At 42.7% G+C, this 25,614-nt stretch overlaps 1 protein-coding gene across 2 annotated transcripts in view; it reads right to left on the reverse strand.

The window, feature by feature from the left end:
• Positions 1–25,614, reverse strand: part of HOOK1 (hook microtubule tethering protein 1) — a 46,646-nt gene that overhangs the window by 10,374 nt on the left and 10,658 nt on the right. Inside the window, exons 4-17 of one of the 2 annotated variants that reach the window (XM_077333555.1) lie at positions 23,967–24,017; positions 21,979–22,111; positions 20,299–20,366; positions 17,839–17,901; positions 16,710–16,793; positions 12,422–12,588; positions 10,618–10,758; positions 7,001–7,202; positions 5,969–6,079; positions 4,061–4,148; positions 3,912–3,972; positions 3,356–3,496; positions 1,672–1,765; positions 1,089–1,123 (exon numbers count right to left, since the gene is read on the reverse strand). In XM_077333555.1, the coding sequence (XP_077189670.1) occupies positions 1,089–1,123; positions 1,672–1,765; positions 3,356–3,496; positions 3,912–3,972; positions 4,061–4,148; positions 5,969–6,079; positions 7,001–7,202; positions 10,618–10,758; positions 12,422–12,588; positions 16,710–16,793; positions 17,839–17,901; positions 20,299–20,366; positions 21,979–22,111; positions 23,967–24,017 (1,439 nt within the window). The remainder of the gene's footprint in view (positions 1–1,088; positions 1,124–1,671; positions 1,766–3,355; positions 3,497–3,911; positions 3,973–4,060; positions 4,149–5,968; positions 6,080–7,000; positions 7,203–10,617; positions 10,759–12,421; positions 12,589–16,709; positions 16,794–17,838; positions 17,902–20,298; positions 20,367–21,978; positions 22,112–23,966; positions 24,018–25,614) is intronic. The other variant, XM_077333556.1, reaches the window with a different exon arrangement.

Consider the following 25,614-nt stretch of genomic DNA (forward strand, 5'->3'; position numbering starts at 1 on the left):
GTTGACTTGTGTGGGAATGATTCTTCAGAAGGGTGGAAGCCCAGAGTGGAGGTAGGCAGCAGAGCAAGGATCGCAAGCTGAAAAGCCTCCATGCTTTTTGTTTTGATCTGCAGGGGGTGGGGAGATGGTGGGCCTGCTAGGTGAGCTGCTTAGAAATGCATTGGATGCACCAGATAGATATGACATCATCTCCTCCCACAGCTCAAAACAAAAACTTTACATATATTATTTAAAGGTGGACATTACAGACCCACCACCACCTTTCAAGAAATGGCTGAAATGTGAGCAAGTGTTTGCTGCCAGGGGACAGGGGGACTAAGTGGCAACAACAGTATTTTAATTCTGTTATATGTATTTCTAAGAAAAAACAGGACACATGGGTAGAGTTCAAATGTAAAACTGAATACTGCCCATAAATAAGAACACAGGAAGAGCACGGGATCAAAGCAATGTGGTTTATCCCGTCCCATACAGTGGTCATTCAGTTCCTCTGGACGGTCAACAATAAGTCCTCGGGGCCGTCTTCTGCTGATGTTGATGACTGCCTCTGAACATAGAAGTTCCCTTTAGTCACTATGGCTTGTGGCCACTGATAAGACCTATCTTCCATGAATCTGTCTAATTGTTTCTGTGATGTTCTTATTGAGATACGGTGGCCAACAGTATTCCAAATGAAGCTGCATCATAGATTTATACAGGGGCATTATAATATCAGCTATTTTATTTTCAGTCCCTTTCCTCATGATCCCTAACACAGAGCTTGCCTTTTTCATCACTGCAGCACGTGGGGTTGACACTGTCATTGAGCTGTCTATCATGAACCCCAAGATCTCTGGGGCTGTGGAATATAAGTAGCTGAATAAGTAACTGGGATAACTTGTGTTATGAGGAGAGGTGAAGAGCAGTTGGTGGTACCTCTTCATGGCTAACAATCATTCCCTTTCTTTATTAGCACTGCAAGGACAACAGGACATGAAGTGTTATTTACCAAGGACACAGCCAAGAGAATTTCTTTGCCCTTTCTTTCTCATGCATGTGTGTGTGTGTATGAGAGATTCAATACGTATAAATTAATTTTTAAAACTTACATATGTGCTGCTATCTTCTGCTTCAGCTTGCTTGACTAAAAAACCAAATTAACATATTAAGAAATGAATTAGGTCCAGTTCACAATCCACATATACTCAAGTAACTTGTTCCCATCAATGCCTATTATTATATGCTATATAGAGTAAATGCATAAAATATAGATAGCAGCTTAATATTTTATAGCCAGTTCTACACCCACCTACCAACTCCACAGTATAAATGACAGCAACTTGTATGCAAAGCAGTTCAAAGGTCCTCATATATTCCCACAACCACTTTGCAGGATTGGGTCATTTCAGAGTGACCTACTGAAGGCTACCCAACAAGCCTCCAGTAATTTGGAGTCTGACATAAAAACCCAACTTTGTACCCAGCACATAACACTAGCTCTTTTCTCAAGACCCTCTCCTAATAACTCCTCAACGATGGCTTGTTTTTATGGTGAATGTAAAGCACCATGATTGTGTTTTCACTGTTTTTTACAGGGCCAGACAAACATCTGACAACAAGATCATGATTCTCAGACAAAGAACCCGAGTGAATTGTTTTATCTTGAAAAATACCACTGATATATGCACTTACCCCATCACCTTCTGGCTTGGTCTCTTGCTCTTGCAAGGTCCTTTGGAGGTCTTCAATTTGCTGCTGCAGCTCTCCAATACGCTCCTTGCTCAGTCTATTTTTTTCATATTCCCAACCAGTTACATGTAAGAAGAACATAAAGAAAGCAAGATAGTCATTGTCTGTTGAAGACAACTGCTTTGAAAGGACCATGTTTGTTGGAAATAATGTAAAAGGCTGTTTTGATTGTGACCTTGGAAAGTGTAGCATCTTTTTGTTCAGGTTTAGTGCTGAAAGGGAAAGAACATGTTTGTAGCAGGGCTACTTTAGCCAGTATGAATTAAAAAACAGGCTATACCCAGCAATGAGCAACAGAACAAAAAGGAAAAAAAATGCCAGGTGATTTATTATTGTGCAAAGTCCCTACTGGCCTGGAGGCTGCATCAGAGGGAATCAGAACATTCACCTTGTGCTGGAATTGTCCACAGGAGTTAAGGAAGAACTTAATTGCTGTGGCAAGTTATAGCACAAGGTGAATATTCCATTCCCCCTTCCAAGCATGACTGGTGAAATGTGTAGGGACTTTGCACAATAATACATCAGTTGGCTATTACCTCCCTCCTGCCCTCCCCCCCCTTATACTTTAGGCCAGGGGTAGTCAAACTGCGGCCCTCCAGATGTCCATGGACTGCAATTCCCAGGAGCCCCTGCCAGAATTCGCTGGCAGGGGCTCCTGGGAATTGTAGTCCATGGACATCTGGAGGGCCGCAGTTTGACTACCCCTGCTTTAGGCAGTGCCACGACACTGCAGAAGGCACTGGCATAAATCTGTGTATGTGTGGAAAATGCAGCGCCTATTTGCTTGAATGGGAAGGCTGAAGCACTTTACGTCTATCGCAGGAAATACCACTTTAGTAATGGTTCAGCCGTAGCAGACATAACTGTTATATAAAGTATATTTACATTAGGGCCTATTCTGGACACAATAGATAATGCACTTTCAATACACTTTAGAAGTAGATTTTCCTGTTCTGCACAGGAAAATGCAGCTGCCAAAGCACACTGAAAGTGCATTCTCCTATGTGTATGGAATGGACTCTCTTTAGTTACTGCTCCTCTTTTACTCCTGTTTTTCTGCTTCTGCTGTATCATGTTAGCAGATCTAAACTATTGATGACGGTTACAAAAACAAATACAGAGCCTTTATTGGTGTAACAGGAATGAAGAGTAAAACAAGAATAAAACACAGACATGGTGCGAAACCAAGTTTGCAAAACAAAACCGTTACAATCATGTATGGTTACAGCAGTTGCAGCGTTAATCTGTTCCAAGTTGGCAACTAAAACCTGAACTAATATCAGTGTGATCGCTCAGATCTTGACAGGGTCCTTCTCATTCAATGCTAAGGTTAATTAGGAGCTAGGAAAAAACAGATGTTTGTGGGTATTTGCACAACTAAAAAAGAAAGCCTGCTTTCTGAGCTTGTTGTTTTGCACTTTAATTTACTTAAGATTCCTGAAGGATAGGTCTCAAGGACTGGAGTAAGTAAATAGGTAAAATTCACCAATTTTTGCTGACTGAAAAATTACTCTTTGAAAATTTGCACAATGCCTTTCAATACTTTGTTTTTACCTAGCAGAGTTTTTTTAAGCCTGTCATATACACATACATTCTTCAGAACACTGAATATAAGAGAGAGGGTCACCTGTTTTCCGTTTCCAGTTCATTTATTGCCCGATGCTTTTGTTCTAGCTTCTCTTGGAGTCTCATAATCTGTTCATTTTCTGACCCCTCCTGCTGCAAGTGGAGCATTTTGTTTTCATGCTGTAGCCGAATAAACATTTCTCTGAATTTTGAAAAGAAAGTTTATGATTAAAGTGTTTTCCAGAAGGTGTTATTTTACTTCAGTATACTTTTTCTCCAAGAGATCAGGCACTGGGCATGCTGTGTTACAATGTTCAATTAACAAGTATATATTTAACTTTGCTTATCTTTACACCGCTCCACGGGAGCGGTATAAATAAAACAGTAAGGGGTGTGGGGGAGGGCTCGGTCCGGGATGGAGGGGCCAACGATTGGCCCCTTGCCCCTGGACTGACAAGTTGGGGGGCACGAAGCGCCTCCCAACCTGCCCACCCCCCAACCAGGGCCACCTTCGGCCGACAGCCGCCATTACGTGGCTGCTCGCCAACAAGGCAGGTAGATGATCCCCTCCCCAACACACTTTAGATTATTATGGTTTTTGCCAGCACTTTTCTTACCTATATTCCACAGGTAGAATTTCAGCAGCAAGATTTTCATGACTTGTCACAATAGATGCATCTGAAAAAGATTGCACATCAGTAAGGCTCTTACTAGTTTTTGGACTTATAAAAAAGGGGAAAACAGAGGGTTGGGGGGAGAGAAGCACCTGCTTGGCTGAGGTGATCCTGTTGCATTTGTGAACACCTAAGTTCTTCATTTGTCTCTTTCAGTGCATCACGTTGCACTATCAGCCTCTGAAAAGAAAATAATTTTTTTAGTCAAAGTAAATTACACCACCACTCTAGGTAAACATGTCATCAAACAGTGAAAATACTCATCACAGACCCTGCTCTCTCTCTAATCTCAGTGGTTGAATCAGAAGCTACCAAAATCCAACTTTTCCACTGTTATGGTAAACAGGTGCACAGTAATTTTATTTATATTCAGGAAAAGCCCGATCTAAGAGAAAACATTCATTCCTGGGAAAGAAGCAACTTAACTACTAATATTACATGCTAGGTAGAGGAGTTTCCTATATGAAGACAAATGGCAGAATAGCAAAAAGGCGACTTGCCAAGAAGGGGCAAGAGACTATTGTTTGGCTCTCCTATGATGGGCCAGTCCAAAAGTAGACCAGAAACTCCTGAGTAGGCAACAGTAAGTTAGTTGGCCAGGGAAGGGAAGAGGGCAGGCGTGTGAAGCAGCTCTCTCACACACAACCCCTATCAGTACCTCAAGAAATAAAGAAAAAGGTTTGAGTAGTTGCACTGTAAACAGTACAGTGGGAAGGGAGCAGGCAAGTGAGGCCTGCCCTCTTTCTCACACAGAGATTTTACACCTCCAACCCATGGGGGTATCCCCAATACAAGATGGCTCCTTCTAAGGCAGTGGTCCCCAACCCCCGGTCCGGGGACCGGGACCGGTCCGTGGATCAGTCAGTACCGGGCCACGGTACCGGGCCACGGCTCCTCCTCGTCCTCCTCCCCAGCTGCTGCCTCGGGGGCTGCCCTGCCATCCTGCCAACAGCTCACCTTTGGTGCTCTCCAGAGGCTGCTATGGCTGGGGCTCCCCCTTGGAATGGCACTGTGCAGCTGCTGCTGGCAGGGCCCCCCAGCAGGCGGCAGAAAGTAAGGGGTGCTGGCAGAAAGCAAGTGGAACAGGGGCTCAGGTGGAAGCATCGCTCGGCAAAAGACTACCCCCCGGGCCTCAGTAAAATTGTCAACCATTGACCAGTCCCTGGTGATAAAAAGGTTGGGGACCACTGTTCTAAGGAATCACTTTCCTGTTATCCAGCCTGATGCCCTCCAACCTCAAGACTCTCAATCGGTAATAAAGCTTCAGAACAACACACATCCCCAAGCAAAAGATACATCCTTGCCCCTCACTCTGCCTCACGCAAGAGTTCAACTTTTAACTCTCTGTTAGCACTTCCGTCTAAGTGTTCCACTAGATCAGGGGTAGTCAAACTCCGGCCCTCCAGATGTCTATGGACTACAATTCCCATGAGCCCCTGCCAGCAACAGGACTGCTCAGTCCACTAGATACTGTATGATTCCTTACAGCAATGACCTCATTAGAATATTGGGCCAATTTAATTCTGGCTTTTGGCCCAGAAGAATCCTGCTCACAAACCTAAACAACTCCTTTATGTTGGAGTTCAGAAAAATCAACAACTTACTTTCATCAGCAAAAGTCTTTGCCACGTTTAGTAATGCTTTAGTAATGTTGCAGAAGTGCCTCTTTCAAAATTACAGTACATCTGCTTTCTGCTATGTATTCTGACCAAAGCCAGGTCTCTTGAGAATAAGGACTTCCAGGTCTTGTACCAACAGAAAATGGCCTTGTTATCAGGCATCACCCATTCCCGTATTTCACAGATATTCAGCTACTTTAAGAAAAAATTATTTATTTTATTTATTTATTCATATTTTTATACCACCCTCCCCGAAGGGTCAGAGAGGTTTACATATAACTGAAACTATACATGAAACCATACATATAATAACATTAATATTATTAATTGCTCTTTAATAAACAAACTAATGTATTTCAATTACACTCACAGAAGCCCCACCTCTCTCTCTTTAAGTAATGTTTCATGCTTTTCTTCTAGACGCTTCAGTTCAAATGCCTGTGTATCAGCTCTTTTGGATTCCTCAGAGAGTTTGTTGTGAAGTTCTTGGACCTTGCATGAATAGGAAAACAAACCAAGTTTGACACTTGTTAATTTAGACAATGGGGATGGCAGCTGTCTAGGTAGAATTTTACTGTCATTTAACCCAGAATTTGTTCATCAGCTCCAATAGCAGCTTTGAACACCGTGTCATGACTGAGAAGTTTATGGGACACCAAGATTCAATTCCCAACTCTGCCATGGAAGTCCTCAGTCTCCAGTGCAGAACTCCCACATTATTTGTTGCTCGGCCTTCTCTCACTTTGCAAGGGGGCAAGTCTCTATCTGTTAATCCATCCAAGTGAGCAGGCAATCCACACATGCAGCAGAGCATACAAACTACTGGAGTGCTACCAAGGTGCAGTATGAGTCGATTTAAAGTGCATTTCTCACAGCCAAGCTGTTCCCCTGCCCCAAGTTACAGAAGGAAGAGTTGATTTTTATACCCCACTTTTCACTGCCCAAAGAGTCTCAAAGTGGCTTACAATTGCCTTCTCTTCCTTTTCCCCACAGCAGACACCCTGCGAGGCAGGTGAGGCTGAGAGAGCTCTAACAGGACTGCTCAGTCAGATCAGGGTTGTGACGAGCCCAAGGTCACTCACCTGGCTGCATGTGGAGAACAGGGGAATCAAACTCGGTTCGCCAGATTAGAAGCCAACACTCTTAACCACTATACCACGCTGGCTCTCAACTAGCCCTACCATATACTAACAAATTCACTTTTTAAAATAAACAATAACATATCAGTCATCAATCAATATGTAAATTAGTGGCAAAACAGGAAATGATCTCATTCAGCAAGGAAAAGAAGGATTGGGCTTGGCAAGTGTGCATTTGGATCACATCTAAATCAAGGAGAACAAGTTTTTAAACAACTGCAATACTGAGGAAAGACAGCAATGTACAGGATGCAAAGAAAAGTGAATATCTTACCTGCCTTTTATATGTTTCCAGCTGTGCACGTGCTGCATTTGCCTTCTTTAGCTCTTCCTCTAGGCTAACAGTATTATGCATATACATCATATTTGTTTCCTGCAGAGATTTCACTTGTCTGCGGAAGTCGTTCAGATCCTCCAGCTTTTTACGGTACACCTCAACCGTCGATTCCAGCTTACTTGCCTTATCTGCAACTGTTCTGTAGAGGCAAAACAGAGAGCGAACAAAGGGTTTTTTACTCAGAACACAATGACCACTATGTACTTTTAAATATTTTACGAATAACTGGGGACTAACTTCCATGTAAACCTGCTTATGATTGCTCCCTAAGATACTGGGTAACACATTTTTTCTCTGTACTCAAGGCTGGTTATTACAAAAAACCAACAGTGGTATATCCACAATTTTTATACTTTTGCTAATGACCACTGTATAACTCTAAGTTAGGAAATTCCTGTAGATTTGGGGGTGGAGTCCAGTGAGGGTGACGTTTGGGGTGGGGAGGGATCATAGGGGGCTGTTCTGCCAGGTCTATAGTTGATGCCCTGCAGAAACATTAGAATTTTAGCTGGCCTCTTAAATCCACCCAATTAATCCTCATCTGAGAAATAACATCTTTACACACTGTCCCCCTCCTCTTTTTGGAGAAGAATGTGGCGCTGAGCAAAGCAGTTTTTTAAATGCTAGGGAACATTTTTTGCTTCACTGCCCCATATATAATATGCTACGAGATAAAATAATACAATTTACGTTAGAAAGATACTCAGCTCTGACAGCATAAGAAATGGTGAAGAAACTTTTAAATGATGAGAACCTGCAAATCCCCTTATGTACTGCTAAATTCTGTGCTGCTGTCATTAAGATGTGCAAAAATTTCACAGGGAAATATATCTTTGTTTATTTTTATAACATAAGTTTACAATTTGTATATAAAGTATTGTTTACTTATGATTTTATGATTCATAGTTTTAAGTTAATTTAACTAATTAACATATATTAACGTTTTATCTTTTACTATGGTACCACAGCATTTCTTATACTGGTCTAAAGTATTTTCAGGAAATTATATTTTAACAAATTTTAAATGCTAAGATTTTTATAATTTAAATTTTCTAAAATTTTTAATTGTGTGTTTTATATGTTGTAACCTCCATAGACTTTGGGGAACAGTGGACTAGAAATATAATATAATAAAAATAAATAAAATCTGTCAGGGTTACCAAACAGGGCCTGGAGTTACCCAGGTATTTCAACTGATTTCCACACTACATATATCAGGTCCCCAGAAGACATGACAACTTTGGAGGGCAGACTCTATGATAACAGTTCATGTTGACCTCCCTCCCCCTCCAACCCATGCCCTCCTTAGGCACCACCTCTAAATCTCTAGGAATTTCCCTAGCTGGAGTTGGCATCCCTAGTTTCAAATCTGTGGCCCCCTTTCAAACCCTCTCCTCCAGTAAGCCTTTACTGTTTTTCTACTACCACTAAGTAGAAATCCCCCCCCCTTGGTTAATTCCAACCGAAAGCATTTTTTTTTACATTAAATATTTCTTATAGGATTCAAACAACTTACAAAAAATCTGTAAGAGAATTTGGGATAAGAAAAGGAAAATATACCCAGCTAGACCTAATTATCCTGGTAGATGCAGAAGTACAGCAATTTGATTTAGCTCAACCTTGTTCCTTTCTTGTCCTTGTTATTGCAGCCAAAGTCTCCAGCAATCATTTTTAGCTTTCTTCTTTGGTGCTTTGATGTGTCCTTATTTTGTTTCTAGTTCTCTTGTTTATAAGTTTTATATCTGGCACTCCCTCCCATATCCTGATTAATCAGTAGCATAGGTTTTAAGTTACACTTCTCCAGCCTTCAACAGGGATACTTTGGGTTTCTATTTCCTAGACTGACCAACAACCTTTGTACTTGAAACTGAACATTTTCTCCCAAAGACTACACATTTCAACATTAAACAGGAATCAAATACAAAATTGTAGAAACTGTTCACAGGGATTATCTACTGATTATCTACTTATGGTATAGATTTCCTATACATAGGAAAATATTTATTTATTTACTTACGTGGATTTTTATACCGGCCATTCTTTGTGGCTCTGTGGCTCTGTGCGGTTTACATGGTACACTACATAAATTTACATGGAACACTATAACAATCTATAGCATTATATAATTTTCAATAGAACATCACTAACAGTAACAATTACAACACAACATGAATAACAACGTTGGGGAGATCAAATTGTTCAGTCATGGCAGGGAGTCTGAGCGGGGGACCAGCAGATGTTCCGAATTGGTCGGCCTCAAGCAAATGCCTGGTGGAGGAGCTCCCTTTTGCAGGCCCTGCAAAACTGTGGGAGTTCAGGCAGAGCTCTGATTTGGGGGTGAAAAAATCTAACTGACTTCCTTCCCACATGCACAATGTCCTCTAGACATGGAAGGAACATGCATACTTCCTGCACTTCCTTGGTAACATAACCTAGCACATATATGGTAGTCTGGTTTGTGGATGAGGTTTAATTTGCTTTCCAGGGCAACAGAATGAACCACAAATTCCTCTTCCAAAACTAAGATCTGTTGGGGTTCCCAACCTCTAGGTAAAGCCTGAAGTTTTCCCAGAATTATAATGGATCTCTATACTACAGAGATCAGGATCCCTGGAGAAAATGGTGTTTTTGAAGGGTAGAATCTTTGGAATCACATCTATGCTGACCCTAAGGTTGCCAGCTCTGAGTTGGGAAATATCAAGATGAACTATAATTCCAAGGGATCCCCATGTCCCACCTAGCTAAGCTCCTACCCCTTCCCCTACTCTGTCCTCCAAACGTTCAGTTCCCAAACCTTCGCAAATTCCCCAACCAAGATTTGTCAACCCTATTTTGAGTCCAATCTATCTCACTCTCCTCCACCAGGTCAGCTTGAGAGAAATGAAGATTGAGTCCCTTTCCTCTTCTGCTCCAAGCTGGTTACTAACAGAAATAATTTCTCCCAAAATACAAAAACACATTCCAGGTGTGAATTTCATAGGTATTTAGTTGCGATTATGAATTAAGATTCACAAAGTCTGGATGAAGGACACTGCAGTGTGACATTTACAGTGCCATCTTAAGCAAGGTGACATCCTTCCAAGCTCTCTAAAATTGCTCTGCCTAAAAAGCACTGTTATTTAGGAAGTCTGTAAGATGCCTTACATCTTGACGTGGGATGACATCTTGTTCAGATATAGGAAAAATGTTATATGATAATCAAAGTGTAAGGATATTTTGTATTATATACATTAAAATACAGAAAAAATCTATTATACCCAGTCTTCTTTAATGGTATGTTTTGCATTCCTAGTACCAGACCATCAACTATCAATAGTTTTTACAAGTTCCAATGACACTTGCAAACAAGAGGCTGCAGGACCATGGTCTAAATCTATAGGGTTTTTTTTTAATCACTGCAACTGAATTGCTGTATTTATCTGTAACATTTTGGTTCTTTGTCTATGAGAAATGAGGCAGAATACATAGTTGTAAGAAATATCAAGCCTGAAACCTGGGCAACCTCATCATATGCTGGGAAGCTCCTTTATGACTGACAGCAATTCAAACCATACCTAAGAACATCAATTTCATCTTTCAAGGCCCTGGACTCTTCTGCCAGACCAGTCAGTTCATCATTCCGATGTTGAAGCTCAACAAGTTGTTTCTCAAGTTCTTCACAGTGAACGCGATAATCATCTTTTGCAGCTTCAAGCCTTTTTTATAAACACAGAGGAATTACTAGTGCTTCGCATTATTCATTTCTTTAATAATACACATTTGTACTTGTGCAGTACTGGACAGTTATCTACAATTGCAATATAAAAACATTTTTTAAAACTTTGGCACAAAGAGACATATATATTTGACATGGGGCAACTGAGCAGATGCATTTCCTTTCCGCACAGGAAAATTTAATCCACTTAATAGCTGCTCTGGAATCTACATTTAAAAAATGTACCTTTATCAATAAGCAACCATTAAGAGAAATGGATAAAAGTACGCCATTATAGGGTCAACATTATAAAAACTCATTATCACTCATAAGAAATGCAATAACTAAAGATGAGCAAAAAAGTGAAAGCCAAACTGAGCCGCTGATCGTCCACCCTGGGGCCTGGGGAGCGTTTCCCCCCCCCCCGAAGAAAAACACCCCCCAGGCCCCGGGGAGGACGATCGGCGGCTCGCTGAGTGCGTCCTCCCCGGTGCCTGGGAAGCGGTTTTCCTCCCCCCCCGAAGGGAAAAGGCTTCCCAAGCCCTGGGGAGGGCGATTGCCGGCTCTGTGAGCACGCGTACCTTTGCTCTCGGCGGCCAGCAGAGGAATGGCCACCGTGAGGTGAAGGTTTGCCCTCGTGCGGGAGGTGGGGGGCTGGGAGGCACAAAGCGCCTCCCATTTGGTGCTTGCCGGGCCAAACAACCAATCAGCATAGGCGGTTTGGGGCTGGACTGACAAGCGGCGGGCCCAATTGCGCCTCCCGATTGGGCCCTCCGCTTCTCAGTCCAGGGGAAGGGGCCAATTGGCACCCTCCCTCATCCCGGACAGGGCCCGCCCTCAGGGCCCTTACTCTTTTATTTAATTCGCTCCACAGGAGCGGTTAAAGATATGGCAAGCTTCTCCAGTGAATTTGTTCATAATTTACGTGAGACTCACAGAAAAGCCCAGGGAATGAACAACTCATTAGGGCAGAACCCTAAACAAAGGTGCCACCAAACAGCTGATTCTGATGATCAGCGGTTTGACGGTTCTTTACATTCATCTTTTCCCCACCCAGACCCTTCCTAGGCAGCGGAGGCTCGATCTCTGCTGCCAGGGAAGGTTCTGTGTGTTGGATGGATAGGAAGAGCTACCCTCCCCAACCCTTTAAGAGATAGCTGCTAGTTGGGATCAGGTCAGGTGGGCACAGGGTGGACATTTCCACTATGCATCCACCCTCCTTGACCCTTCTGGAGCCAGCTGCTGGCTGAGATCTGGTATGGTGAGTGGGAGGTGGACAGCTTGTACAGATGGAATGTTTAAAGGGTCTGCCAAACAGCTCTCTTTTAAAGTGAGCTGCGTGATGGGGTATTTTCTTCTGTACAGCCCTCTGAGTTTTGCAGAGAGCCTTCTCTCTGCAGCTTCAGAAGGCTGGGGGGGGGGGGGGGGTTAAAGAGCTGCCAAACAGCTCTTCCTTCAGGCTGGCTGGAGGTATTGAAAGGGACCTAACTTGTTCTGGGTTAACTAGTGTTAAAGTTCATTTTAGGTTGGGGAGGGGGGAAAATAGAGCTCCCCCAAACTACAGTCAGTTTAGAAGTTTAAAAGCTGGAGAATCACTGCATTAACCTATCCATGAGGATAGGTTAGTGGGATTGACAATGCTAATGTACATCATTAATCCATACCTGAAGTTTTCTTCTTGCATTTGTTCCAGCTGTAACTGTGCATGATAATATTTTTTTGTAACTGCTGTGTTTGTATCATCAAGAGAGCCATCTAGTTGGTCCAATCGATCATTCATGACCTCGTTTTCAGACATTAAATTGTTCTTTTCCTCTTGAAGGGCAGCCACCTAAAGATACAGCATCCACTTTAGGATTATTGATTCATCAGATCATCCAACAAAATGTACTGCTATTCAGCCACTGCCAGAGAAAAGTGACCCCATCCAAATAATCTCAGTACAGATGAAGAACAACAAATGAAATAAAAGGTCAAATTTCCTAAGGTATCTTTGTTACCTTGTATTGTGGTAATGTGCCCTTATTTATATACATGATCATGCATTGTTTAGGAAATACTGATATGATTTTCAGCTGACTTACTGTTTCTCTCTTTCCTGTAATACTAGAATTCATAAGCACTCAAAGTGATTCACCAGTAGAAAATTCATGACAGACAAAAGGAAGTACTTCATCAAAGTAATTAACTTGTAGAACTCACTGTTACAGGATGTCATGTCCACTTATTGTATTGACTTTAAAGGGGAATTGGGCAAATTCATACAGCATATGGCTATTTGCTTGGAAATGGAACCTCTATGCTCAGAACCAGTAATTCTCAATACTAAGAGGTGAGGGGGCAGGCAACCAAAGTGGGAGACCTGGGGCTCTATACTCTGTCGTTAGGCTTTCTGGACTAGGCATGTGTTCAGCCACAGTGTGAAACAGAATTCTGGTCTAGATGGACCACTGAACTTTTTCAGCAAGGCTATCCTTATGAACCTTCAAACGGTTGCTTCATACTTCAGCATCAGACTAGACAATACAAACATGACATACTATTAACATACTATGCTTTCTTGTGCAACACAGTCCTTGCTAGAACCTTGAAGGGGATGGAAAGTAGCCTTATTCTGTTATGCTTGAGCAAGCTTCCTTCATATGCTTTTTCTAACAAATGCAGCTCGCTTTCATGCGTTCTATGTAGAGGCTGATGACAAAGAAAATATGCACTATGGTTGTCCACAATTTGATCTGGGTAAGGCAGTTGTCTTTTATAAGATAAAAGGAGAAACCAAACAAGACACACTATGGGGAATCACCATGGGAAATCATATGGTGCGGGGACACATTCCAGTTTGTAAACTGAACACGCAAAGCAGCATGGCACTGACCAAAACTCAGCAGTGAACTGTTTTGGAAAAAAACAATCCCAGAAGCCATAAGCCAGCAGCCTTTAAATATCTATACAGCACTATACATGGGAGAACATGCATTTCGTAATTATTTCTGAGTATGTTGCCAGTAAAGAAAAAAGGAACACAACAGTAAGTATATTAGCAGTCATAAAAGAGCAACAGATTAAAAGAACAGAGCCTCAAGCTTTTTCTAGTGAAAGCCACTGTGTTAATTTTAGTATCATACCATAACATCAGAGCATGACATATTAGTTCATTGGTACTTAGATGCAATACTCTGTTTGGATTACTTTCCCCTGAAACAAAAATAAACCTACCTTTCTCATATTCTTGTAAAGTATCATAGCAGACCTTATAAGTGAATTTATTAACAATTAGTTTAACTACAAATCATCCATTTTTGTTGATTTTCAAGTAAAAATGCATATTCAGTATATGGAAATATCTGAGTGGCACTACTTCATAGTATCAAATAATTTTTTTTCTTATTTATTAGAGTGGATACACAAACACAGTCATGAACATAATATAAGTTAGGGTGAATGTATGGATATTATTTCAGTTTCTTTCCTATCTTTCCCCTAAGCACAAAGGGTGGTTTGTAGGTATTATTGCACAAGTGCTTATTGTCTTAGCTGATACTTTTGTTCTTCCTTCATCTAAGGAACCTGAAGCTAATATAGAAAATAGGATATACATACACACAAACCTGCCTTACAACTGATGAGATCACTGGTCTATTCAGCCAGTACTCAGATTGGCAGTAGCTCTCCAGAGTTTCAGTTAAGAGTATTTCACATCACCAACAACCTAATATTTTTAAATGCTGATGCTGGGGATTGAACCTGGAACCTTCTGCATGCCCATCAGAGGCTCTTCCACTGTGTAATGACACTCTTTCAACATGTAGCTGCCTTATATAGTTTGACCCCTGGATCAATTGCTTCAGTATTTAGTATGACAGGCAACAACTCTCAAGCATCTCAGCCAGAGAACGTTCTTGCCTAAACTCAGTTACCTGGTCTATTTACTGAAAATACCAGGGACCAACCAAGAACATTCAGCATTAAAATCAGATGCTCCAGCATTGAACCAATGCCCCTACGGAGGAGGAGGAGGAGGAGAAGGAGAGTTGGTTCTATATGCCGCTTTTCTCTACCCGAAGGAGTCTCAAAGCAGCTTACAGTCGCCTTCCCTTTCCTTTCCCCACAACAGACACGCTGTGAGGTGGGTGAGGCTGAGAGAGCCCTGATATCACTGCTCGGTCAGAACAGTTTTATCAGTGCCATGGCAAACCCAAGGTCACCCAGCTGGCTACATGTGGGGGAGTGCAGAATTGAATCCGGAATGCCAGATTAGAAGTCCGCACTCCTAACCACTACACCAAGCTGGCTTGAAGCTGCTTTATAGTAAGTCACACTTCTGGTCCATCTAGCCCTGTCCTATCTACACGGACTGGCAGCAGCTCTCAAATGATTTCTCTAAGCAGAGATGCTGAGAATTGAACCAGACAGTCTGGGCATGTAGAGCATGCACTGGACCAGTCAGCTAAGGGTATAGTTATAAAAACCTCTGCCTTATGCAATATTCAATCCATTTCCATAAGAACAAATCCTATTTGTTTGTTTTTTTGTTTCGAGAACTCTGGCAGAATGAGTGCCTTATCCAAATTTGCTGTGTTTAAGAAGGCATTTCTACTTTATATTCATAAGAATTCTGCCTTTTATACAAGCAGTCAATGTGGCAAATAATCTAACCATAACCCATTCATAAAAATATAATAACATTACTAGCCTTAAAAAGGAATAATAAAACAAAAATATCAGGAGCCAACACACAGCCAAAAATGTATGCCTTTCAGGCAAAGCAAGTTATCAGCTTTTGCCAGAAGCCCAATGGAGTTAATGGGTCTTCACTAATCTCCTAAAACCATAGAAATACCCTGTTAGGCAAGTATCTAACAACAAATTAGTCTCAAACTGCAGGTCTACAAACAGGGAAAACACTCCAAAGAATGACACCATTATCTTACCCACAGTATCAGCATAGGAAAACACAGGCCAGAGAACACAGCCTAACTGGCATAAAATCATGGCATTATACTGGTGCATGGACCAAAGCAAAAAAATTGCACTGCAGTAGTGCTCAGTGCTGTCCAAAATGAAACTCTGTACACAAGGATAAAAAGCACAATCTGATGCAGAACCTTTTTAGTATAAGGTGGGATCTGACAGCTCCCAGAACTGCACAGTGCATTTTTCATATTAATACAAATGCCAGCACAGCAATTTTTAATGTCCATAAGCCCTTTCCCTTGATCCATAACTTTCCCCTGTTAAAGGGTACAACCCTTCCCAGCTTATAGGAAAGCTAATACATTTTTCCCCAGGATAGAGGATACAGGCTAGTCTTCTTTAAACGATATTGCTTTTGTTATGTCAAGTGCTATGAGACTATGGGACGTTATATGCCAAACAGAAGTTCAGTAGTAATAAAAAGGAGACAAATAGTGCAATGCTACGTAGAGTTATACCCTGCTAAACTAATGGAACACAATGGGATTGTGATGGATTGACTGTGCTGAGGATTGCATAGTAAATGACAATGGAAGTGATGCATAGGGTTCATTTTGAAATTATGGAGATGTATCTTCAAAATTTTAAACTGTGTAAGGAATGTCAGGTACTGTGAAGAAACTGTTACTTGGAATTAAAAGTATACTTTCACAGAGCTTCATCATAAATATTATGTTGCATCAGATTACTGGACACAGAAAAATCCATTATAATTGACAGAATGGCATTATATGTTTAACAACATATTTTTGAAACTGTCATAAAGACCATTTATAGGCATCATTAGTGTGTGAATGCCACAGATAGCACGCATGTTTGATGTAGCTATGATCTTACAGTGCAATTCCATGCAATAACCTCAGTCTAAACTCATTTCCAGGATAAACCTGCTGGTCTGCATAAGACTGCACAGTCGGCAAACAAAGGTCAGTGGGCCTCGGTTTTTAAGAAGCACTTGAATAAAAACCACAGGCTTACCTGCAGGTCTAGCTCTTGACATCTTTGCTTCAGTTCTTCTTTTTCTGCAAGTATTTCATTAAGCTCTTCCAATGCTCTTTTCAGCTTGAAAATGAAATGGTTACTTTCAGTTATTTAGCAACAGGCAAAACGTTAGTCTGTTTCTTGAGTACATACTGAACATCCAGCAGTTACACTGCCCAATGGGAAAATTACAACAAGGTCCCAAGGAAATAAACACATGGCTAAGCCTTTGAAGTGCGATCCCGACTTAAATTGCTGGGAGAGCTTTCGGCTTTCCACAGGGCCTGCAAAACAGCTCTTCTGCCAGGTCTACGATTGAGGCTAGGGCCAGAAGAATATCGGATAGGGCTCCCCCTAGGTATGACTGGCTGTCACACTCCCTAGCTTGTAGCTGTTCCATTAGGGAGGGCTTATATTTATCTTCCACCATATTTTGTATTTTTTTCTGTAAGGTTTTATGGAGTTTTTAATAGAGCGTTTTAATTAGGGTCTTATTTTATTGTATCGGGATTAGGGCTGTGTGCTCCAGCGCAGTTTGGCCACTTCAGTGATCATTAAAGCCAGAGGCGGCCACTGCTGCAGAGAGGAGGGGCGGCGCCGGCGCAGCAGTCAGCACCCACACGCAGTCCCAGAGCTCTGCGCCTGCAAGCAGCTGCCAGGTCGCATGCCGCCACCAGCATTGCCCCTCCCATCCACGCTGCATTGCTGGCAGCCGCAGGCTTTGATAATCACCGAAGTGGTGCCAGAACGCACAACCCTAATTGGGACTGTCATGTAACCCAACGCGAGCCAGTTGTTTTCAGCTCTATAAAAGTCCAGGGAACCAGACCTTTGAAGTCCTTAATCTCAATTACATTTATGTACAAAACTGGTATTTTGAATTATGCTAGCATCGGGACATTAAGCATTAATTCACAGATTATGAAAACCCTGAAACTGACTACGCCTTCTGAGGCAGTATTTTGGACAATGCGCAGAACTGAAGGAACATTCCCTTCACTGACAACCTATGGACCCAAATAGATATACACTCAATATTTAAGTCTCTTAGCTAGAAAGTAATTATAAATTTAAAGGAGAAAATAATTAAAGACATAAACTTTTTTTAATTATTTATCATAATTACCTGTTGCTCCAGATCACCAGACAAGTCACTTGCAACAAAGCCAGTTATTTCTTTGCTCATTAACTGTAACAACAACAATTAATAACTTAGATGCAATCAGGGATGCTGCAAGAGTGAATCTGTGATACTCGTGGGGGAGGAAATCCCGCCCCCTCCCACTGCTGCCGATTCCAACCAGAGGACGCCAACAACTGCTCCATGCCTGGCAGCAGCAGAGGAATACATGGGCATCTGCTACATCAGTGGTCCCCAACCTTTTTATCACCGGGGACCAGTCAACGCTTGAAAATTTTACTGAGGCCCAGGGAGGGGGTAGTATTTTGCCAAGGGACATCCCTGCCGACACCTGAGCTCCTGCTCCGCTTGCTTTCCTGCCGGCACCCCTGACTTCCCACCACCCGCTGGGGAGCGCTGCCAGCAGCAGCTGCACAGTGCCATGCCGAGGCGGAGCCCCAGCCATGGCGGCCGCTGGAGAGCACCAAAGGTGAGCCGGTGGCAGAGTGGCAGAGCAGCCCCCGAGGCAGCAGCCAGGAAGGAAGACGCGGAGGAGCCGCGGCCTGGTACCGACTGATCCACGGACCAGTACCGGTCCCCGGCCCGAGGGTTGGGGACAGCTGTGCTACATGTTGGCCTCAGTGTACCCAGCAGCAGTGGAGTCTGCTGGCTGCCGCTCTGACCCAGCCATAGAGAACGTTGGCTGCTGCTCTGGGCCCAGCTGCGGTGGTGGAGCAAGTGGGCAGCTGTTCAGGGCCTGGAGCAGCAGTCGGTATGCTGTGCAACTCCAGCTGGGCACAGAGCACCAGATGTCATGCTCTGCAGCCAGGTCAGGGCAGCAGACAGCATTTACGTTGCTGCAGTTGAGCCCACCATGGCCAGGATGGAGCAACTGCTGGCATGCTCTTCTACTTCTCCCAGGCTTGGAGCAGCAGCTGGCATCCTTCACCACAACTTCTGGTTTGAAGCAGCAGCTGGTGGGACATCTGGACTGCACTGCTGCCACCAAACCCAGCTTAGGTCCTCTGTCCCACTGCTGAACACCATTTTACGTGTATTCTCTCCACTTGTGCAGAGAAAGCTACTCAAATTTTGGGATGATTCCCCCCCTCCCCCAATATTATTTTTATTTTCATATTCTTCAGCAAACCTGGAAAGTTCCCCAAGTGTGCAGACAAATCTCTTTAGCCTCCATGTAGCCCCAATCCATGTAGTTAGATATCTGCAGTTGGTGGCCACAGGTGGTTAATAGTATATAGATAAAAAGAATGTCTGTGACCCAGACTCAAACTATAAGAACTCCGCACATGGTCTTTTCTAGAGTTCTAGGCTAGTCCAAGTTGCAGTCACAGCTCAGTCACAAGCAGAGATACATCCTTCTAAGTCTACAACCTTAGAAGCATGAAGCTCAATTTAGAATTGTCCTTGGGAAGATGCTAACAGTGCAATCTAAACTATTTTATGCAGAAAGGCTTATGTAGAAAGACTACTGTGCCATTATTCATAGTCTATTCATAGGTAGCAGTTACAAGCCATAAATAATTCCTGCTTATCATTTTAAACAACAGCATTCTTTTTCAGCATGTGAGAGTAGCAATTTGATTGGATCAGGTAACAAGATTGGTCTTCTTTTTAATTATTGACATTATGTAGGAGCTCTCTTGAAAAACCAAGCACATGCCAGTACATCTATATTTAGACATATATTTAGCGTATTTCGTATTTCCCACATAAAGAAAAACAGCAGGATTCACAAAAATGTTGATACACTTAACGATAAGTAGCTATAGATCTTTTACTCCTGAATTGTCATAACCCCTGCCACATGTCTCTAGTACAACCAAATATTGACTAAGCAACTGAACCTAAATAAATGCAGCAAACAAAAGAGAAAAGAGCAAAAGGTGAAGCAAAAGGGGGGTGGGATAGAATGTGAGTAATGTATTATCTTTCCCAAAAAAATCATCCATAGCTGAAATACATTTCAATCTGATACATACTTTCTTCTGATACATATTTTCTTCTTTCATGTATTAGCAGAGGAGAGACCTGAAGATTTCTAGCTGATTAATATAAAATGAATAATTGCTATAGCCCTAGAGATCTCGTTCTATTTGATTTTTGAATATGGTAAAGGGTTGCCAGGGCATTCCTGGCAACTAGCAGGAGATTGGGTGGTGGGGGGAGGAGACGGTGGCTGTCAGTAAGGACATGACATCATGTCCAGGAAATGCCACAAGTGGCATCACACCAGCAGTTCCTAGGGAGGACTGCTTAACTTCCAAGTTTTGTCCAGCAGTGACATCACACCTGATAATCCTTAAAAAAAAAAACTTCATATGGCGCTGCTTACAGTGACAGCAAGAAAGGAAAGGCAGGGGTAGGGGGATCCCTCATCCCCAATAGGGACCTGTCAACCCTGATAAAGAACTGACTGTATTTTTATTGTACAGAATTATTGCTTACCTCTTGTATAGCAGTCATGACAACATGCTGGACAGACTCTTCAAGTGTCATTATAATTTGTATATGTTCTACAAAACAAACCAATATGCAAAGACATAATATTAAAGATCTTTGCCCTGCAATTCACTTCTGAAACATTTAATCCACTTAAAATTTTCATTTGTTAAGGCAAATGAAGACCCAATTTATACATTTGCAATATTTTTCCTAGGACGCTAAAAGAAGGAGCTGTGGTTCAATTACAGAACATCTACTTGTGTTTTGCTGTGTCCAAATTCAGCACCATTGCAAGATGCTTAACAGACAGTTGTGCAGCCAGTCCAGTTATGGCCATACAGAGACAGAATGTGTGAGCCTGCACTTTCTGAAGGCTAAGAAGCCCTGCTGTTTGATATATGTGTGTATGTCTTTACAGCTGGGTTTCTGTATGCTTACGGTCTGGAGGATAGGGATCAGTTTTCTCCTCCTTCTCATTACAAGTCTCTCCTCATCATACCGGAGACACTTGTAATGAGAAAGTATGGGGAAGTGCTGGCAAAAATAAGGTGCTTGTGGGGCAGCCAATCAGCATGAGCAGTGCACCCCAAGTCATTGTGGCTGATGGGGCAGAACCTCAGCTGTGCCTGGGATTCCAGAGGCAGGGTTTCAACCAACGGCCTTGCGTATATGGAGCCTGTGCCTCCTCAGTACACTACATCTTTGGCTCCAGTCCTCCCTGCCCTCATATATGTGGCTGGTGTTGATGTAAGGGCAGCTGGGGATTCCTAATGCCCTTCGTTATGTGTTGTCCCTGTATACCTACTTGAGTGCTTGGTGAGAGGATTACTCCTGACCATGAGAGTTGTGGTTCTAGTTTGGATCCGTAGCAAAATCAGGACCCATGACCCTCACAGATGCAGGAATGCTTTTGTGAATATTCAATTGTGTGTTGCCTTGTTGCTGTTCCTTGCCTAGCAAAAGGCTGGTACTTCTAAGCACTGGCAACTTCATGACCTGAACCCATGTGCTACTGGGGTTCCCTCTGCAGAGTGAGCTACCAGAATGTGTAAGCAGTGTGCCAGGAGTACAGCTACATTTCCTTCCCTTTGTGTGCCTCGGGATGTAGGAGGGGACTTGAGCCCACACCAGCAGAGCTCTTTCGAGGGCTCCTCACAGCCCTGTCATGATGCTTGTTTTAGCAGAAGTCACTTTTTGCATTCTGTGTAGGACATCACAGAGGTGTAGGCACACCAACATGCGCTGCCTGGTTGTTTCTATCTGCTTGTCATGAGGATGTCATTGGTACACCAGTCATGATTGGTGGCTTGACAGTGAGGTTACTCTTGGGCAACTGCTCTGCTCTATGTATCTTGAGGTGATGTCTTTTCTGTTAACTGTCTGCTGAGCAGACAGGATACTGACTAGTGGCATTGCCACAGTGCTTGCACAGGGGCCTTAGGATTGGGCTAATACACATAGTTTGGAGTCTCTCTCAAATACTTTTAAATTGTTAAACTAAGCTCCCATTTAACAATCAGTCATATACACTGTCTTGGACATCTCATAAAGAAGAATGGACAGTTTTAACACTGCAAACTATTTCATAATACTGCTGTGCAATCTGTTTCTCACTACAGTCTATAAAATCTGTCACACAGTTGATTCACATGAAAAAACATGTAACTAGACAGCATGTTATACCTTGTTTCTTTTCGCAGTTGACAGCACAGCCAAGAATAAGCTGCAGTAATCTGCCCAGTTCTACAGGATCTGAATGTTCAGATATCCGACTTAAATCAGGAAGGAGATCTTCTGAAATCTGCTGGCCCAAAAACTGTAAAGAATGTTGTCTTACAATTCAAAAATGCCAAACAATGTAGTCTATGAAGGTATACATTTGTTGAGCCTATAACAAACATGGGGACAAACTGGAGAAGTTAAAAGCTATTGGGCGTATTTGCAGGATTGAACACTGGCTGCAATCCTAAAAACACTTTTCTGGGAGTAAACCCAACTGAATAAAATGGCACTTAGCTCTGACTAGGCCTACTTAGGATTGCTCTCTTCCTTTTCTATCATGCATGTATCAAGGAAATTTCATATAAATCTTCAGAGATACACTAGATAATGATGTATTTTAAGAAAGATGAATATGAAAAATAAAAATTGCAGAAGATCTGTATCTAATCTACTAAGTCATTTGTCATCACTGGCTGACTTAACAGCCTGCGAGTTGGTTATAGGGCCATTGTGTGGTGAGAACTGCAGCCTCAGAGTCCCCAGCCAGTTCACGGACAAATGACACGGGATGAAGCTTGATACTAGGAACTCTGCTAGAGTTGCTGCAGTATATGATAGAAGAGAGGTGGATGTAGAGGAAATTTTGAATAGGAAGATGAGCAAACTAGGTAATGCAGCAGAACATCTGCATGTAATTCCACCCTTAGGAATAGAAAGATTGGCTCTCCGTGAAAAAGATACATCCACCTATCTGAAGCATCATGAAAAACCACACATGTAGATAGTGCATACACACACACACACACACTCACACAATGGGATTTATATTCATAAAATATTTTATGAAAACACTTCCACTTCAAATTTTTAGATCCCCCTGAAATCATGAATTACAGATTCAATTTATGGAGTTAAGAGTAAAATGACTAAGTCACAGAATATGCAAGTAACCTCACCCAAGCAAGTTTTACGCATATAACGTTCTATTATTTCAAGTCAACAAGGAATGTAAACCATACAATAACATTTCATTTCATAACACATAGCAAATGGGCTATACATTCAGGTTTAAAGTTTGAATTTTAAAAAACTTTGGTACTCTAATCTAGGGGTTCCCAAAGTAGGTGGTATTGCTTTAGGGTGCTAGGGCTAATCCTGCGTTGAGCAGGGGGTTGGACTAGATGGCCTGTATGGCCCCTTCCAACTCTATGATTCTATGATATGCCCCCTGGGGGCAGTGAAAGGATCCAAGGGGCAGTGAGGAATTTGGGGGCAATAAGGGGAGCAGTAATCTGACTCTTCCTGCTGTGGCTGCATTTTCCTAGCCAGAGACATTCCAAGGTGGCTTGCCTTTGCCTGCCTCTGGGTAGTAGTGACCCTGGACTTCCTCGGTGGTCTCCCATCCCAGTGCTGACCAGGACCAACCCTGCTTAGCTTCCTGAATAAAATGAGAGCTTCAGAAGGTGGGCTGGATGGGATCATATTGCTACTGAGCTCCTCCCCTCCTCAGACTCTGTCCTTCCCAAGCTCTGCTCCAGATATCCCGGAATTTCTTAACTCAGGGTTGGCAACCTCCCTCAAAAGTCTCTATCTCTTGGAGGCTGGAAAAGTCTTCTGCCTGCTCCTAGTCAAGGGATTTTCCATTGCTTGCTTGCTTGCTTGCTTTTTCTCGCCAAAGAGGACACAAAGTGGCTTTTACAAATAACTGTTACAAAGATATATTTTTTCCAGTCTAGTATATGGCCTCTGCACAACAACCAAAAAAAAAAAAGTGTAGCCAGTATAGTGTATTTTGAATATGCAGTAGACCCAACGCCAGGAAAGACATGTGTGTCCATATGTGTGCCTGGGGGAGGGGGCACTAGGGATGTGGCCTGGGAGCCAGGGGATTGGCAGCCCAGAAAAGTTTGGGAACCACTACTCTAAACAGACTGCCGGCTTTTTCATACCTCATGATAATAATCCATAATTCCCTGAAGAACCTTCTTCAAATTACTGGCCTATGAACGTTCAAAAGAAAAAGAAAAAAAAAGAACTTGGTTATTTATTTATTTATTAGATTTCTATATCGCCCTTCCGTATGGCTCAGGGCGGTTTACATACAACATGAGGGATACATGGAACTAATTAATATATAACATAAACGTTGACTTGCATGTGTGGATGGACAGAGAACAAAGCAGATATAGGTCGTACAGGTGATGAAAAGATGTGTATTTCACCTCTCTTGATCAAACCTGAGTTCTCTTACTGCAAGTCATAGCTATTACATGTCTGCATGTTCACTGGTTTTAACAACAGCATCATACAAATGAATAGAGTTGAATTACTACTGTCATAGTGCTGGCAGTAACTCCTGCATGGGAGGAAGTCTTATAATTAAGACTTCATTTTTTAGAGACTTGCTTAAAGTTTGGCACTACAGCTTCCATATACCCTCCTTACTGGGCCAAAATTACATGTGAACATATTAAGTATCTTCAGTCCATTAGAAGGAATTACACAAAATATTATTTATCGTTAAAGCAGAACAGCATCAGCTAAAAATCACAAACAAAAACTACAGGTCTATAAAAGACTATGATCTTATCAAACTGCCTTACTAATAAAATCCTAGATGGTGCACTAAGACCCACCTAGATGGTGCACTAAGGCACTGTGTATGGCAGGTATGGGCCCTGACAGTGGTTTCTTCATCTTGACCCTCTCTGCCCACATTGTGGAGCACTTTTGTGCGGGCAGCACTTCAAGTCAAGGCTGAATCGTTGGTGCTTTGGACCTTGAGCACTGGAGACTCCCCAAGGTAAAGAGTTGAGGATGAATTGTCACAGTGGGGAGCACTTCACATTCAGAAACAGAAGTGGGATGGGGTGATTAGGAGAGGCTGCCAGGGTCACCAGCCCTGGATGGTGCAGCTGGTGCAGTCCCTGGTGAGACTGGGGATGCAGACCACTCCCAGGCCCACCAATATAGTGCCCATACCTAATGCCATTTACCTCCCCATCCTCTCATAAAGGAGAAAAGCCATTCAGAGGGAGCAGCTGGACACCCAGCACAGGTGGAAGGTTGCCATAGCCTAGAATAAGCAGTGTTTGGAAGGCCTCATAATGGCTCAAGAGACATTTGCTGGGCAGTCCAATGGCTTGTAGCTGTCACTAGGATCATGGATGCATGCAGGTGCAAATTGAGGAGCTGCTTGGTCACTGGTGATCTGTCAGTGGTGACCCATGGCCTTGCACCAGCCCCTGTAGCCCCCTGCACTTCACCAGCAGCAGTGGTAGGGCTGCAAAGCCAGGCTCAGGTGGGAGGTGCCCCTGATCACTGGCAACCTGTAGCTGGCCATGCATACTTTCTGTTATCCCTGTGCACTTTTCCTGGGGATCACCCCTTTCCTACACGAGGCATACTTCTGGGTGGTCCTGCTTGGGTCCATTCCTAATCTGTAGGCTGGTGCCACCCCTTCCTCTTTTGCTAATTCTACTCCATCTGTTCTGTGTCATTAAGGTCTGTGCCTTTAAGGGGGTGGAGTGTGTGCCACGGACCTGGCCTGGTAGTGTATAGTCCTGCTGCTTAAAGGTAAAGGTATCCCCTGTGCAA

The sequence above is a fragment of the Paroedura picta genome, chromosome 4 (genome assembly GCF_049243985.1).
Source record: "Paroedura picta isolate Pp20150507F chromosome 4, Ppicta_v3.0, whole genome shotgun sequence".
Taxonomy (NCBI): Eukaryota; Metazoa; Chordata; class Lepidosauria; order Squamata; family Gekkonidae; genus Paroedura; species Paroedura picta.